Below are 13,801 nucleotides of genomic sequence, written 5' to 3'. Positions count from 1 at the left end.
TTTTTTTTCAGATTCTAATTCAAATACCTATTCTTGCCAATTAGTAGTAGCAGAATGCATTAAGTTATGCATGCATTCGTTAATTTTATACGCCAAAGAAAATGCATCATGATCGCTAAGCTTATGAAGACAAGTGTTGCTTCTGAATATTCTAACTGAAAGCTCAATTTATAATTCAAGTACAAATAACATCGTTCAGTGAATTAACCTACAAATTGGGACTTTACATTTTTAAAAGTTGGCATCCCAAAAATTTCTTTTTTTTTAAACGCCTGTTAGAATGAGAAAAGACATCTTGCTATCTCATCCATGCTAGTTCGTTCATCGTAGTGACGGCGGCATCAATTTCTGAATTAATTACCATTTGTCGCAAAAACTGCGCGTCCTTTATCATTACTATATTAAATTCATATATTTGTGTTCAGATTGTGTTACATTTTAATCTAAATGGCATCAGACGATGAAGTTGATGGTTCTTTCGCAGGTAAACGTTTGATTTCGTTACTAGCATGTCATAGGTAAGCCGCGAATAGCGGTATCATATGTTTACTTGCGGCAAGCAAATAAATATACGAAGATTTTGGTTTCGATGATGCTGTGTGTGAAACATTATAGCCAAATTCGAGCAGTGCAGTGTTAAGAGACAAGTTTTAATGGCATAATCGAGAGTTTGTTGTCGTTCGGGTGTAAATATTTTTATGTGGCAGTTCGTGACAGAAAAGAACATGCATTACCCCTCATTACTATACTTAACAAAATGGACGACGCCAAACAAAGGGATTAGTGACCTTAACGCTAGCATTGCGCGTGCTTTAAGAAAAACCATGGATCTTCATGAGATGGACAGGTGTAAAGCATGTGGTTAGTGGTTTGACCACTTTAGTGCAATTTTCTGTTGCAGGCGACGAAGATGTAGAAGAAGGTGAGGGTCAAAATGAGAACTCTGGTGAGAGTGATGAAGCTCCACCGAAGGTAAATAAAATTAAATCATTTCTTTATTGTTTTTATTTATAAAAGTTGTTTATAAGATTGTACCATACTGACATAGACATTGTAAATAATGTTATATACTCGCTTTTCGTAAGTTGCATAGGTACTACAATAAGTTGGTATTTGTATTTATAAAAAAAATAGTAACATCAATGCACTAAAGAAAAAATACAGTCAGATTTAAGTAAAATGTGAGCTATTTTATTACCAACATAGACCTATACATACATTTTTATTTCAACATTTGTTATGTTTAATAGGAGGATGATGATTATTCACCAGAAGATGGTAGAAAAAAGAAGAAAGGTAAGAAGCGAAAGGCTAGAGGTGAAGAAAAAAAGGGGAGAAAGAAGAAGAAGAAGCGTAAAAATGAAAGTGAAGAGGTAAGCATATTAATTTTGATTTATGTAATAAAAAACGTCTGTGAAGACAGCCAAAAAGTTGCTTTTAGTTCCTTACTTGTTTTGGTTCTTCTAAAATTGTTTATTATTTTTAGGATGATGATTTTGGTCTTGAAATTGAGGCCGAAGGTGACAGTGACTATGCATTAAGTGCTATGTCCTCAAGCAAAAAGTCAAGAAAGGGCAGGGGAAGTAAACACAATACTTCAACTTCGGCAACATCTGACTCTGTGTCCAGTAAGTAAACAATTTTTAGTCAAACAATCAACCATATTAATCCATTTCTAGCTGTATAGTTTTCTAATTGCAATGTGTAAATATCTTAAGGGTAGTAAATATTTTGGTTAGCATTTTTTTCTCCATTGCATAGAAATAATATGTATGCATTAATTATTTCATATTAACTCCAGTCTCAGATTTTTTCCATTTTAATACTATGTAAATTGTAATTACGTCTTGTCTTATTGATCTGTGATCTCAAGTAAACGAGTGACCCAATTGCAGATTTCTGAATTAGCCAATCTTAGTAAAATGACAAGATTGATATGTTAAGCCATATAATACTAAAGATATGTTAATTACTTCTAACTTTCTTCAATCTAAACAAGATTCAATATTAGCTGTTATAAATATTTCAAACAATACAATTGTATGTTAAAAAATCTACATAGAATTGAGCAAGTTGTGGAAACATAATTGCGTTGTTTCGAAGGTCGACGGATCAATGACCTGTTATTTCGATCGTACCAACATCTGCTACGTCATCCATTTTGTTACGTGACCAAAAATGGCGGCCATTATTTTTTTTAATTACACTAAGAATAAATTTCTCTATGGACAACTTTTTCAGCATACAAAATGATTAAATAGTTGAAAAGTAATTCTATCCAACATCCGTCTTTGTGTTCAGATTCTTAATTAAGGATTATTTGTTTAATACAAAAAAGATCGGTAAACAAACGCATATATATTAGCAACTTTTACTTACATACAAAAAACATAAAAGCAAAATAAACATGCACTAATTTGTCCTTATTTAAACAATGTAAAAGATAAGGTAAACATAAAATTAAACAAGACTTTAGTCTGTTTATTCGATATAAGAAGCGACAATCGGCAAAATATCGGAGTATTGATGACTACAGTAATTACAAATATAAAATTATTCCTTTGTGTTCTCAAATAGATATTCTGAAACAGTATTATATAATATAACAAGAAGTCGGCCCTATGTTGACGACGCCTTTAAATCGAGAGTTCCGTATGTAATCCGAGATAACGAGCACTGATGACTTTGGAAAGTTATATGTGACAATATACCGTAACTTGACCGTCTAGATGTTACTAAACTCGCCACTTTACAATTTGTTCTAAATAACATCTTGGAAATAATCCAGTTCAAGTGTCTAATATCATGAATGGTCAAAATCCTCGGAAAATCTAATAATTTTTTTATAAATAGTTCATAAGAATCTTGAATAATCAGATCGATAGCTCTTGTTACCATTAGACGACTGGTTTTCGACGCCTAAGGAATCGTTAAGCGATCACTAAGAAATACTTTTATTATAGATTGAGTATAACAAAACTATACTTTAAAGTACGATCAGACAGTTAAATAAGCCTATTGCGCGGAACTCATAAAATGTAAAAATGGCACAGAGACGGTGAGATGTTACTAATATTCATTCTTACTTCTTACTAATAATGTAAATGCTTATGTTTAGATGGATGGATGGATGTTTGTTAGCAGGTAAATACAAAACGGCCCAACTGATCTATACGAAATTTGACACATATACGGTTCTTACTTAGTTTATTTTTTAAATTCGCGCGGTCAAAGATGCTTTCGTCAGCCAGGTTTAGATTATAAATATTTTGTTACAGCTGCGTATCACATAATGATAGAATTTATAGATTTAAAAGGTTTTTCAAACATTTGCTTCGATTTACCGGTGATTGTTTACATTGACTGGCTATTTATAAACAGCACGTAAAGAAGTTGAAATCTCGCCGTGTCGAGAGTACTTTCAGATTGAAACTTTTTTTTAACGTTTTTTAAGTAATCTATCAATTACTTTGCGTTTCTTTTGTGATGACGAAATGTTAACTTAGAAAATATTGTAAATAGTTTTGTAATCTGTATTTGTACTTACGCCATAGACGACCAAAATTAACTTGGAACCTTAGAACTATTGCCTTCGGAAACTACCATTTTTTAAATTTTATTTTTTTTACGTATTATAATTAGCCATTGCGAATATCAACTTTTGATATAAAAATGTGAGAATAATGGAGCTGATTCAATTTGTTATGTAATTCTTTCACACCATAGTTATGAGTTTTAATACACACAATTCAGACCATTGGCTTGATTATTTAAAAAAATATATGTAAATTTAACCAATGTAGTGGAAGATTCAACGAATATTTTCCAATAAAATGTTTACTGCTGTTAAATATACAGATATTTGTATAGCTTAAAAACTTGCATGTTGGATGACCCTAGAATAATTTTATTTAGTACTACAATCGTTAGTCTACTGCCTAATTACTAAGGTAATGGTACCTGTTGGTACTATACTATGGGAATTTGTTGCCAGCCTTGACACGAAATGTTATCAACGTTTCAACTTTATATCGTGGATAGTTTCGTAATATTAGTGTAGGTGTGGTTACGTGACTTGAAATTATATTTGTACTAAGTAAAAGAGGAAATATAACAGGATAATAATACGTATTAAAACGATATCATTTATTAAACGATTTTTAACTGGTTTTTGATAACGACCTTGTTGGGAATTATATTGTTGGCAAATAGAAAAATTAAATATTTTAGTATTTCACAAAAGTATAGAGTAGTCGAATTACGGTAGCGTTTTTAATATTTTAAAAGATATATCTTGCAAGTAAATATCAATATTTAAGACTGAACCAAAGTAATAAAGCTGCGAGAGCATGTTGACGTATTTCCTTGCAATGATCAATATTTGTTTGTTGAATTATTATCGCACAATATTAAACTTGTCACTCATCGCGTTTGCTCATTTTGTTGATGAAACAATTTGATGACATAAATAATAGAAATTCTTGGTCGATTTTCAAAAGTTTCAGATGTTCTATGATTCGAATATATCAATTTGACAGCCCTTTGATTTGCACCTATTTTGCTTGTTGCTAATTAAACTAGTTGTTGCCCCCGACTCCGTTCGCACAGGATTAAAAAAAACTTTATTAGTAGCCTATGTGTTCTTCCAGACTATGCTCTATACATATGCCAAATTCTAGAGCTATCCATACAGCCGTTCCGAAGATACCTTCTAACAAACATCCATTTATCCAAACATTCGCATTTATAATATTAGTAAGATTAGAAAGATAATTTCTATTTATTTTGGTGTCTAGTTTGATGTAAACTACAGTTTGATTTTTTTTCTTATTAGGCATATTTACGTTATAGTTTCGAAGTATTTCTATACTAATTGTTACTCATTTTTTTTTCTTTAGGTATGCCAACAGTAGAAGAGGTGTGCTCGTCATTCGGTCTCACAGATGTGGATATACAATACAGCGATGCTGATTTTGAGAACCTCACATCGTATAAGTTATTCCAGCAGCATGTTCGGCCGCTTCTCGTCAAAGAAAACCCTAAGGTATTTTCACAGAAATGTAAAAAAAAATGAATGGCCACAGATAATCTAATTGTTTGAATTATAGGTAAAGACCTTTACTTCAAACAATTAGAACGACCAACCCGCCCACCAACCAAGTACCAACTAATCCAAGTAAAGACTTGGGATGATATCATAATACCTTTAAAACACGTTTTTGATTAATTATGACTTTTTGAATTCTATAAATAGTGTTTATATGTTTATTTGTTTATGTAAAGGTACCAGTGTCAAAGTTAATGATGCTCGTAGCTGCCAAGTGGCGCTTGTTCTACGAAACTAATCCACACCTGAGTGGAGGTCCACAAGCGATGGGCTCTGAAGAGAACACCAACACATCCACAGCCTCAGACTACACGCCAAAGCCGAGGTCAGGACGTCCACCGAAGGATAGTAGTAAGGTAAGGTCTTATTTATCCTTAGTAACTATATATTCTTTATTAAGTTAAAGTTATGTGGTCTGATGACATTTAAATTACTGCTACCTATTGTATTTGTACATTATTGAGTTTACGACAATTTCAGAAATCCTAATTTCTTGTAATTAGAATGTAGATTGTAGACGCAATCTAACCTCTATCCAGCTCAGTCATGACGTTTGGTACGAAATAGATTATTTGTTACTTGTAACAAATATCCATACATACAAACTTTCTCAATTATAATATTAGTAAAATGCGATTTCTACAAAAATGTAAAAAAATGTTAACATCAACAGATAGAAGATGTTATCGATGAGCCCGAAGAGGAGGAGGAGGAGGAGGCGAGCGACGAGGGCACGCCGGCGCCCCGCAAGCGCGGCCGCCGCCCCAAGCACGGCAACACGCCGCGCGGCAAGCCCGGCCGCAAGCCCAAGGTGCCCACTCTCAAGATCAAGTTCAGCAAGCGCAAGAGGACCAGCAGTGTAAGTTTATTGCTCAAACTGGCCTCGCATGTACCATTTTATACCTTATTTTTTATCGCTATGACTTCGTTCTCAAAAATATCAGAATGTTCTTAAAGACATAGCCTTACAATAGAAATTCGGAAACACCGACACATATATAATATATTTCGTTATAAATTACCTTAATTCAGCGTAAAAATTGCTCATCATGTTCACTTAAGGAAAACTCTTGAAAGAAGAGGAAATTCGAGTGTGTTTTCCTTTAATATATCTAAGAAAAAAATAATATTCGTATGTTTTACGATATTGGCATAATTCGTGTATTATAATTCAGCAGGACGAAGAGCATGAGGGTAGTGCTGGCGCCAACACGGACTCTGACGCGGAGTTTGAGCAGATGCTGGCCGAGGCGGAGGAGCCCAAGCCCTCCGCCGCCGTAGAGGAGGGCGTGCAGCCCAAGGATGAAGATCCTAATGCACCAGTAATTATTTACATTTAAAATTCATTTATTGATTAAAAAATCCTAAAATTAAGATGAAAACTCTGTTGCCGGCCGCTTTTAAAAACACTTGAAAATGAGGTTATGGCTGCTTTTTCTATAAACATGCCTTGGTTTCTAGACTTTTCAAAGCCTTCACAGCATCTTTGATAATACCTTAATAACTAAAAAATATCTCCAGCAACAACCGAAGAAGAAGGCTAAGACAAAAATAGGCAATAAGAGCAAGAAGAAGAAGAAATTGAAGACTACTAACAAATTCCCCGACGGCGCGGAGGGCGAACACGAACACCAGGATTATTGTGAAGTAAGCACACTAAAGACATTTTAATTTGGAAGTTAATGAAATAAAATTTAGTAAAAAAATTCAGTCTTTAAAAATATTAAACGAAATACCATAAATAAGTCTAATACTTTGTTCTACTAAACGTTGCGATAGAATTTTTTATTTTTTTTTTACACAATTTTTTTTACCGAAACTAGCTTATTTATCTTATAGTAATTTAGTAAAATCTATGCAACTTGTTCATATGATGGTTTGCAACAGGTGTGCCAACAAGGCGGCGAGATAATCCTGTGTGACACGTGCCCTCGCGCTTACCATTTGGTGTGCTTGGAGCCTGAACTGGAGGAGACGCCTGAAGGGCGCTGGTCTTGCCCACACTGCGAGGCCGAGGGCAACCAGGACCAGGAAGATGATGATGAGCACCAGGAGTTCTGCAGGTCAGTATATAAAGTGACATAGACCAATATTGAACTCCTGACCAGATCGATCATACTGGTGAAAAAATCTTAGCGGCATGGAATTACATACCTCAACAGTTGAGGGCCATTATGGATTTCCATTCAGCGCGATTCTGGCACACCTTGCATAAATTTTTTCTTCGATTGTCGTAAATATGATGGATGTATATTTGTCTGGGTTGGCTCTTACCATCTTTTTTCTTCAAAATGTAACCTAACTCCGATATTTTATATTTTAATATGTTGTAAATGTTATTTTAAAGGATATGTAAAGATGGAGGTGAGTTGTTATGCTGCGATTCATGTCCTTCGGCATACCATCGCTTCTGTCTCAATCCGCCACTGGAAGAGGTGCCCGACGGAGAATGGAAATGTCCACGATGTAGTGTAAGTATTAGTAGTTAAATAGTTTTATATATTATAGTATTTGTGGCTTCATTATTCTTTCTAGTATTATTCATTACTTTAGTATAAATGTGATTTTAAATGTTTTCTTTGTTAATTCAGTGTCTACCGTTGGAGGGTAAAGTGGCAAAGATTTTGACTTGGAGATGGATAGAGAGCGCCGGCAAAACGAAAGCGCCGCGCTCTCGAGAGTTCTTCGTTAAGTGGCACGAGCGCTCCTACTGGCATTGCAGCTGGATATCTGAGATACAGGTCAGTTCTACCTTAAACTACTTTATAATACTAAATGATGAAAAAAGTCAATGTCACAAAAAAGCATACGATAGAAAGTGTCAGGTGGAGGAGGCGACATAAATTTTTCAAGTTCAAACTTTTACTAATCAATTTCAGTCATTTGCAAGCCATATTTCGTATTTTAAAAATAACATTCCGTCATATTTTAAAAGGTTATTTTCAATTTTTGTTCATTTAACAGATAAAAAAAGATTTTAAATTTAATTGCAATGGCTATATTCAAAATATTATTTGCATATGTTTTCAGTTGGACGTGTTCCATCCGCTGATGTACCGGTACTACATGCGCAAATCGGACCCCGAGGAGCCGCCCAAGCTGGAGGAGCCACTTGAGGAGCGCGAAATACGTAAGCGCCTCAAGAACAAACACGACCCTGAAAACTATCCCGACGAGAAAATACTCGAGGAAAAATATTACAGGTATAAATTTTGAAACAGTCCCATGTGGGAGACAATAATGTCTATTAGTATAAAGAATATTCATCGTAATTATAGGTGCCCAGAGTTTTGTTTATTGTTGTTGTTTTTTAAGGTACGGTGTGAAACCGGAGTGGCTGATCGTCCACCGCGTAATCAACCACCGCACGGCGCGTGACGGCACCACATTCTACCTGGTGAAGTGGCGCGATCTCTCCTACGACCAGGCCACCTGGGAGTCCGAGCACGCCGACATTGCAGGACTTAAGAATGCTATCGAGTATTATCAGGTATTAATTTAATTTAGTCATATTTTTGTATAACAATATTCGTACGGACAACTAACAACCCATGTTATCTTTTCAGGATATGCGAGCCTTTATCACTTCTGAAGGCAAGACAAAAGGCAGCAAAGGCAAGAAAGCCGGCCGCAAGAGCAAGAATAAAGATGTTATTGATGATGATGAGAGCAGCAGTGGACTGCAGATGAAAGCCAAGAAATACAATCCCCCGCCAGAACGTCCCACAACTAACCTCAACAAAAAGTACGAAGATCAGCCGCCTTTTGTATACGAGACTGGAATGCAGCTGCATCCATACCAGCTGGAGGGTCTCAACTGGTTGCGGTACTCGTGGGGACAAGGAATCGATACCATTCTTGCCGATGAGATGGGTCTCGGTAAAACCATTCAAACGGTTACATTCCTTTACTCGTTGTTCAAAGAAGGACATTGTAAAGGTCCATTTTTGGTCTCAGTACCTTTGTCAACTATTATCAACTGGGAGAGAGAATTTGAACTGTGGGCCCCCGATTTGTACTGTATTACATATGTCGGCGACAAAGATTCTAGAGCCGTTATAAGAGAGAACGAGCTTACGTTCGATGATGGCGCAAATAGAGGCGGAAGGCCTTCCAAAATTAAGTCACAGGTGAAGTTTAACGTCCTCCTTACATCCTACGAGTTGATCTCAATCGATTCTACGTGTTTAGGCTCTATCGACTGGGCCGTTTTGGTGGTCGACGAAGCACACAGGCTTAAAAGCAATCAGTCCAAATTCTTCCGACTTCTGGCCGGCTATCACATCAACTACAAACTTCTCCTGACCGGTACTCCTTTGCAAAATAACCTCGAGGAGTTGTTCCATCTTTTGAATTTCTTAAATAAAGATAAATTCAACGATCTAGCCGCTTTCCAAAATGAATTCGCGGACGTTTCAAAAGAGGAGCAAGTCAAGAGGCTTCATGAAATGCTCGGGCCGCATATGCTGCGACGTTTGAAGGCCGATGTGCTAAAGAATATGCCGACGAAGTCCGAGTTCATCGTGCGAGTGGAGTTGTCGCCGATGCAGAAGAAATACTATAAGTACATTCTTACCAGAAACTATGAAGCTTTGAATCCCAAGAGTGGTGGTCAAACTGTGTCCTTACTTAATGTAATGATGGATTTAAAGAAATGTTGTAACCACCCGTACCTATTCCCCGTGGCGGCGGAAGAGGCGCCGTTGGGTCCTCATGGAAATTACGAAACACAGGCATTAGTTAAGGCGTCCGGCAAATTAGTTCTTATGTCTAAAATGTTGAAACAACTTAAGGAACAAGGACACAGAGTACTGATTTTCTCACAGATGACAAAAATGTTAGACATTTTAGAAGATTTCCTCGAAGGAGAAGGGTACAAATATGAACGAATCGACGGTGGTATCACTGGAACTATTCGTCAAGAAGCTATTGATAGGTTTAACGCACCCGGAGCTCAACAGTTTGTGTTCCTTCTTTCGACGAGAGCCGGAGGTCTGGGTATTAATTTGGCCACGGCGGATACTGTTATCATTTACGATTCCGATTGGAATCCTCACAACGATATTCAGGCGTTCTCTCGTGCTCATCGTATAGGTCAAGCGAATAAGGTGATGATCTATCGCTTCGTGACGCGTAACAGTGTTGAAGAAAGAGTTACACAAGTAGCTAAAAGGAAGATGATGTTGACTCACTTGGTCGTGCGTCCCGGCATGGGCGGCAAAGGTGCCAACTTTACTAAGCAAGAGTTGGATGATATTTTGAGATTCGGTACAGAGGAACTGTTTAAAGAAGAAGAAGGTAAAGAAGAAGCTATTCATTACGACGATAGAGCTGTGGCCGAATTGCTCGATCGATCCAAGGAAGGTATCGAACAAAAGGAATCCTGGGCTAACGAGTACCTGAGCTCCTTCAAAGTGGCCAGCTACTCCACTAAAGAAGGTGACGGCGAAGAGGAAGTGGATACTGAGATTATTAAACAAGAAGCCGAAAACACTGATCCAGCTTACTGGATCAAGTTGCTTAGGCATCATTACGAACAGCACCAGGAAGACCAAGCGAGAACACTCGGTAAAGGCAAGCGAGTACGTAAACAAGTTAACTACAACGACGGCAGTGTTGCTCAAACTGAAAACCGTGAAGATTCCACGTGGCAGGAAAATGGTTCCGACTATAATTCTGACTTCTCACAAGGTAGTGAAGATGATAAAGAAGATGACGATTTCGACGAAAAGAATGACAACGGCGATCTTCTCAGTCGCCGCAGCAAGAGGAGGCTGGAGAGGCGCGAGGAGCGGGACAGGCCTCTTCCTCCGTTACTCGCACGAGTCGGTGGTAACATGGAGGTGCTCGGTTTCAACGCCAGACAGAGGAAGTCGTTCCTTAACGCGATAATGCGCTACGGTATGCCGCCTCAAGACGCATTTAATTCTCAATGGCTAGTTCGAGATCTTAGAGGCAAATCTGAACGCAACTTTAAAGCGTACGTTTCGCTGTTCATGAGACATTTATGTGAACCCGGTGCAGATAATGCTGAAACTTTCGCTGACGGCGTTCCAAGAGAAGGCTTATCTCGGCAGCATGTCTTAACGCGAATCGGTGTCATGAGTCTGATCAGAAAGAAAGTTCAAGAATTTGAACATATCAACGGTTATTACAGTATGCCAGAATTGATACGTAAGCCAGTGGAGCCAGTGAAAATAGCCGGCGCTGCCAACGAGAGCGCAGCTCCCAGTCCGGCTCCGTCGACGGCGACACCGATAACATCAGCCGCACCTTCGCCCGCTCCTACCCAAGTAGCGCAGGCCACAGGACAAGCGCCCACACCGGGCGGCTCCGAGAAGGACGACAAGGAAGAACCTAAAGATGAAAAGTCTGATTCAAAAGAGAGTAAAGAAAAAGATGAGCCGATGGACACGAGCGATATCAAGGAAGAAGAAGAACAAAAGAAAGACGAAAAGGAAACGCCCAAAGAAAAACAGGAAATAAAAGAAGAAAGGCGAATGTCTGTCGACGAGGAGCTTCCGAAGGAAGATGAAAAATCAAATGACAAGAAGTCCGAAGAGGGCGATAAAGTTAAAGAGGAGAAGGACGACTCCGACAAGAAGGACGATGCGAAGAGCGACAAGACCGAGTCGGAGGCTTCGGAGAAACCTAAAGAAGAAAAGAAGGATGAAGACGATGACGACGTTGTGTTAGTAAAGGAGGAGGACGACCTAAAAGTGGAGCGACGTAAGTTCATGTTCAACATAGCGGACGGCGGGTTCACAGAGCTGCACACGCTGTGGCTGAACGAGGAGCGCGCGGCGGCGCCCGGCCGCGAGTACGAGATCTGGCACAGACGGCACGACTACTGGCTCCTAGCCGGCATCGTGACGCACGGCTACGGCCGCTGGCAGGACATACAGAACGACCTGCGCTTCGCCATCATCAACGAACCTTTCAAAATGGACGTCGGCAAAGGAAACTTCCTCGAGATTAAGAACAAATTCCTCGCCAGGCGGTTTAAGGTTAGTTTTTAATTATTTAAAATTGTATTGATTTAATTATTTGAGTGATATTTATAAAAGTAAAATGTGTGTTTTAGTTATTGGAGCAGGCGCTGGTGATCGAGGAGCAGCTGCGTCGCGCGGCGTACCTGAACCTGACGCAGGACCCCAACCACCCCGCCATGTCGCTGAACGCGCGTTTCGCAGAGGTGGAGTGCCTCGCCGAGTCACACCAGCACCTTAGCAAGGAGTCCCTCGCCGGCAACAAGCCCGCCAACGCGGTGCTGCACAAGGTACGAGCCACACTACATAAGTTTTATGTCACTTGCCCCTAATTTGAATTTTAAGGTTTAAACAATTTTATTATATGTTCTTAGCAAAAAGTTGCTTTTGAATTTATTTATATAGTAGTCGTCTATAAGATATTTGTGATATACGAGCAATGCTAATGTTTGTGGTGCGCGTGCAGGTGCTGAACCAGCTGGAGGAGCTGCTGTCGGACATGAAGTCGGACGTGTCGCGTCTGCCGGCGACGCTGGCGCGCATCCCGCCGGTGGCGCAGCGCCTGCAGATGTCCGAGCGGTCCATACTGTCGCGTCTCGCCGCCACCGCAGGCAACCCGCTGCCGCCAGGTAACATTGACCCATCTCATTGCAGAATTTCAAAAAAATACTAATGCATCATCTTTATCTAAATATACAATATTGTTAAATTATTTTTTTAAGAGAATAGAAAACGTTACTGTTCGTGAACCAAGTCTACTAAAATCGATTTGATTGTTGATATTTTCATTAAGTTTGTTTTTCATTTCAACGAATATCTTTCTGTGTATAAAAATAGTCTATGAATTTTACATAAAACAAATAATAGTGTAAATATTGATTTGCATGATGTAGTGCAGCAGTATAATATGTTGTGTGTTGGTGTTGCAGCGGCGCAGATGGCGCAGTTCCCGGGCGGGTTCAACGCGACCGGGACGCTGCCGGGCTTCGCGACCTCCGCCAACACTGCCGCCAACTTCTCCAACTTCCGGCCGCAGTACTCCGTGCCCGGACAGCCCACCTCCACACCATCTAATGTAACCACACAAACACTTGTCTTTTTTATGTTTTTTTCTTTTAGTTGAGGGATATAATACAATGTGTATTAACTTTTATGATTATTTTTTTGAACTTTTATTATAGTTATTGAGTAAATCATCTAATCTTAAAAATTTCAATAATAATCAATATTAACAATATTATTTTTCTTTTTGTGGATATCACATATATTTTTATAATTTAGTATTTAAAACTATGATTTTTCTTTTGCAGAAATCATAAGCCTTCGTAACCTACATCGTAATTCAACTTGACGCATCTGCCAGGTAAGCACGCTTAAACATTACCCTAATGTAGAAATCTATAATTATGACACTACTTAATGTAGTATGTGTTAAGTTACATTTTTTTAATTTCCATTTGTCTTTTCCAGTTGGCGGAGTCAGCAGTCGCGTAGATAATTAACGTTAGATTTAAGCTTTCCAAGATTCCTGCTCCACCTTGGGTTTGAAGTGATAATTAGTAATTAGTGCAGTTAGTTAACAATGTCATATTAAACAGAATTCCCACAAATATTATTTATTTCATCCTGATCTGTATGAATCTTGTTTTATTGTTAAGTGATTGTCGATTATATGATTATTTTACTTTTTAATTTACCAAAAATG

The 13,801-nt window shown here is 38.3% G+C and overlaps 1 protein-coding gene across 2 annotated transcripts; it reads left to right on the top strand.

Moving 5' to 3' along the window:
• The first annotated feature begins 293 nt into the window (after nucleotides 1-293).
• Nucleotides 294-13,759, top strand: Mi-2 (chromodomain-helicase-DNA-binding protein Mi-2 homolog). 2 transcript variants are annotated; one of them, XM_013326733.1, is made up of 20 exons: nucleotides 294-484; nucleotides 902-972; nucleotides 1,251-1,373; nucleotides 1,487-1,628; nucleotides 4,899-5,044; nucleotides 5,284-5,463; nucleotides 5,781-5,966; nucleotides 6,286-6,429; nucleotides 6,629-6,754; nucleotides 6,995-7,170; nucleotides 7,455-7,578; nucleotides 7,699-7,848; nucleotides 8,138-8,310; nucleotides 8,423-8,597; nucleotides 8,674-12,114; nucleotides 12,192-12,386; nucleotides 12,563-12,725; nucleotides 13,026-13,171; nucleotides 13,407-13,459; nucleotides 13,567-13,759. In XM_013326733.1, the coding sequence occupies exons 1-19, from the start codon at nucleotides 448-450 to the stop codon at nucleotides 13,413-13,415; spliced, it is 5,907 nt and encodes a 1,968-aa protein (XP_013182187.1). In that variant the 5' UTR covers nucleotides 294-447; the 3' UTR covers nucleotides 13,416-13,459; nucleotides 13,567-13,759. The 2 variants fall into 2 exon arrangements, with proteins under 2 accessions (XP_013182187.1, XP_013182185.1); XM_013326731.1 differs by having other exon boundaries at nucleotides 6,283-6,429.
• The last annotated feature ends 42 nt before the right edge of the window (nucleotides 13,760-13,801 follow it).

Source organism: Papilio xuthus, unplaced genomic scaffold (assembly GCF_000836235.2).
Source record: "Papilio xuthus unplaced genomic scaffold, Pxut_1.1 DF828780.1, whole genome shotgun sequence".
Lineage (NCBI taxonomy): Eukaryota > Metazoa > Arthropoda > Insecta > Lepidoptera > Papilionidae > Papilio > Papilio xuthus.
The sequence above is the reverse complement of the archived record's forward strand: the minus strand, read 5'-3'. Positions and strand labels throughout refer to the sequence as shown.

Excerpts from the sequence above, each read along its gene's own strand:
- Mi-2 (XM_013326731.1), top strand. The coding sequence starts at position 448 with ATGGCATCAGACGATGAAGTTGATGGTTCTTTCGCAG. Across the intron at positions 7,171-7,454 it reads GAGCACCAGGAGTTCTGCAG|GATATGTAAAGATGGAGGTG; the intron begins GTCAGTATATAA and ends GTTATTTTAAAG. Across the intron at positions 12,387-12,562 it reads CCAACGCGGTGCTGCACAAG|GTGCTGAACCAGCTGGAGGA; the intron begins GTACGAGCCACA and ends GTGCGCGTGCAG.